This window comes from Teleopsis dalmanni, chromosome X, assembly GCF_002237135.1.
Source record: "Teleopsis dalmanni isolate 2A chromosome X, ASM223713v2, whole genome shotgun sequence".
NCBI classification, from domain to species: domain Eukaryota; kingdom Metazoa; phylum Arthropoda; class Insecta; order Diptera; family Diopsidae; genus Teleopsis; species Teleopsis dalmanni.
In genome coordinates this window covers 51,616,913-51,619,913 of record NC_051848.1, presented here as the reverse complement: position 1 = coordinate 51,619,913, position 3,001 = coordinate 51,616,913, and the positions used below count along the sequence as shown (strand labels likewise).

The 3,001-nt window shown below is 35.4% G+C and overlaps 1 protein-coding gene across 1 annotated transcript; it reads left to right on the top strand.

The window, feature by feature from the left end:
• The first annotated feature begins 645 nt into the window (after positions 1-645).
• LOC119662323 (transcription factor MafB) lies at positions 646-2,671 on the top strand. The gene has a single exon (XM_038071920.1). It carries the CDS (start codon positions 815-817, stop codon positions 2,126-2,128), a length of 1,314 nt encoding a protein of 437 aa, XP_037927848.1. The 5' UTR covers positions 646-814; the 3' UTR covers positions 2,129-2,671.
• The last annotated feature ends 330 nt before the right edge of the window (positions 2,672-3,001 follow it).

The following is a 3,001-nucleotide window of genomic DNA, read 5'->3' as shown; positions in this document are numbered from 1 at the left end:
AGCGACGTTTCATTGCAATGTGTGTCACCAACAGCACCAATTTATAATTTTCTTCAGTTCGGCGCATACATAATATAAAATACCTGCGAAAAGTACTTAACTCGGCCATTCTGCCGCTGATAGACGGATACCTTTGGGTTTAGTCTTTACCGCCAACTCTTTTAAACTGGTTGCAAGCACGGAAAACGTCGCGTAATTAAAAATAAAATTTAATAAAAAAACTTCTAATTACTGTAATGAATATTAAAACAAAATTTTAAAATTAAATGTTAAGTGTTCCGAAGTGCACAATATAAACAAATTGTTGAATTCAAACTATTTGTTTAAATTAAAGCAAAATTAATAATACTAAATAATAATTATTTAAACATAAAAATTATTTTAAAAAAAATCTTTGTCGGTTAATATCAAAATCATAAATTATTTAAATTGTGTTGGAAAATAATTTAGTTTATGAAAAAAATTTAAAATACTTAAAATTAAAATTAAGTATTTTTAAGTTAAAAATATTAAAAAAAATAGTGAAATAAGAAAAAAAAAATTTTAATTTCAAAAATTTATTTTGGAATTAGCGGATCGTTTTAAGTACTTTGTATAATAAAAAAAAACAGTTTTTTTAAAAATTCGTTAAAATAATTTAATAAAACGAATTTGTAAATTAATTCAAATAAAATAATAAAATATTTTGAAACAGTTTCTTAAACTTGGCGCAATTAAACTACATGGAAGTTTTGCCCACTTGGGCTTGGAACTGCTTGAGATTTTGTAAGAACGATCTGTGCGTGCCAGAACTTTGAAAAAAAAATCTATTTCAATGAAAATGGAAGATACGAACCTCGCCGAACAATACGTTCAGGAATTTGTACTAGATCACTTAGAGGATGGTACATCAACGGTAACTCCTATAGGTGTTAAACGTGAAGATCATAGTCCACCGTCGACACGAATTGCTTGGACATCTGCTATAACAACAACAGCCGAAGACGATGAATCTGTTGAGCCACCAATTAAAATACGTGCATATCCACCAACTTGGCAATTTGATGATCGTAGACCACCGCCTCTCTCGCCGCCGCCGGAAATATATACACACGGTCCAATGGCCGGTCAAGCCATACTTGTGAATCCATCAGTACCCGGTGGTGTGCCATCTACACCACCCGAAACTCCACCTGTCGTTGGTTCGCCTACATGTACACAAAATTACGCTCCTGTTGCTGGCGCACATTATGCAACCCACCGCGCACCCACCGCTAGTGCAGGTCTTACACAAGAAATGATGTGGCTGCCAAATTCAATGCGTTCCGATGCACAACCACTTGATTTGCGACCACTAACCACGCAAGATGAAGAATGGGAACGTCATCGTGAATATATGCAAGTGACCGCAGCACATGCTGCAGCAAATCACCATCATCATCATCATCTACTACCACCGAGTCATCATCACCATCATCATCATCTTGAACATTTGGCACCAATTAATATGCATACACCATATCATAGTGGAATTGTTAGTAGCGCCAGTACCAGTCTAAATAGCAATGGCAGCTCATTAAATAGCGTTGGCGTGTCCAATAGCTTACAACACAGTAATCGGCCAATGTCGGTTAGTTCAACACGTTCCTCCACTAATTCACCTCGTACATGCTCGGGTCAATATAGCACTTCCAGTAATCTAGGCGTTGAAGATTGTATAAATGATGACTTGTTGACCACACTAACAGTACGTGAACTAAATAAACGTTTACATGGTTGTCCACGCGAAGAGGTTGTACGTCTCAAACAGAAACGTCGCACGTTGAAAAATCGTGGCTACGCACAAAATTGTCGTTCAAAACGTTTGCAACAGCGACACGAATTGGAGAAAACCAATCGCCAATTGAGTCAGGATCTTCACCGTCTTAAATTGGAATATAGTCGCGTATGTCAAGAACGTGATCAACTGAGACAAAGACTACAAATGAGATCCGGTGGGGCTGCTGGTAGTTCAAGTGCTAGCGTTAATGGTAGTACTACGGCAAATGGTGGCAGTGGTGGTATGCCTACTGCAGCGGTTGCTGCTAGCGTCATTACGGTTGGACAGCAACATTTAAGTTCCGATAGTTCACCGGAATTTTACCTTTGACGCCAATTAGCGGCAAGTGGGCATCATGCTGCAGCTGCAGCCGCTGCTGTTGCTGCATCAAATTCACACCATCATCATCATCATCACCACCACACACATCCACATCAGTGGCCTACGCGTTATCATCAACACTTACAACAACAACATCAGCAACATCAACAACAGCAGCAGCAGCAACAACAACAACAACAGCAACAGCAGCAACAACAACCACAATCGCAAGCACAACAACAACAGCCACAAGCGGCGATCTGAGAGCAGCAAATTATACATAATAAAATGGCAGTGACTACTTATACGAGCGGCATCAGAAATGCCAATTCATCGTCATCAACAGCAGCAAAAGCAGCAACAACAGCAACAATGGCAACATTGGCCACATCATTTCATAGCACTTGGTTAGGTAGGATGCAGGATATGCTTCATAATAATATGAGGTGTGCTTAAGGTATTCCTGTTTTTCTCTTTCAAATTAATTCTAAGACATTCTCATACAGAAGCCACTCTATTATATAGAATTTAAGTTATATTTTTTTGCATTAAAAATGCTACATTTTTCCTACTGTTTACTTTGTTTTAAAATCATAAATAATTTTTAAATTGCTTTTATTATATTTTTGTATTTGTCGTATCTTAATCTTTTTTATGAAAATTATTATTATAAGTTTTCGAAATCATAATTATTAAATAAAAAAAATCAATTTAATTTATCTTTTTTTATATTTATTAATGTTCATATTATTAAAAATTCATTTTTATATATTAAAAAATTTTTATATTTCTACTTAATATTTCGAATATTTGTAAAACAAAAATTATTTGTAATTTGCATATTTAATCATTAAATTAAAATGAAATCATAAAAAATTAATT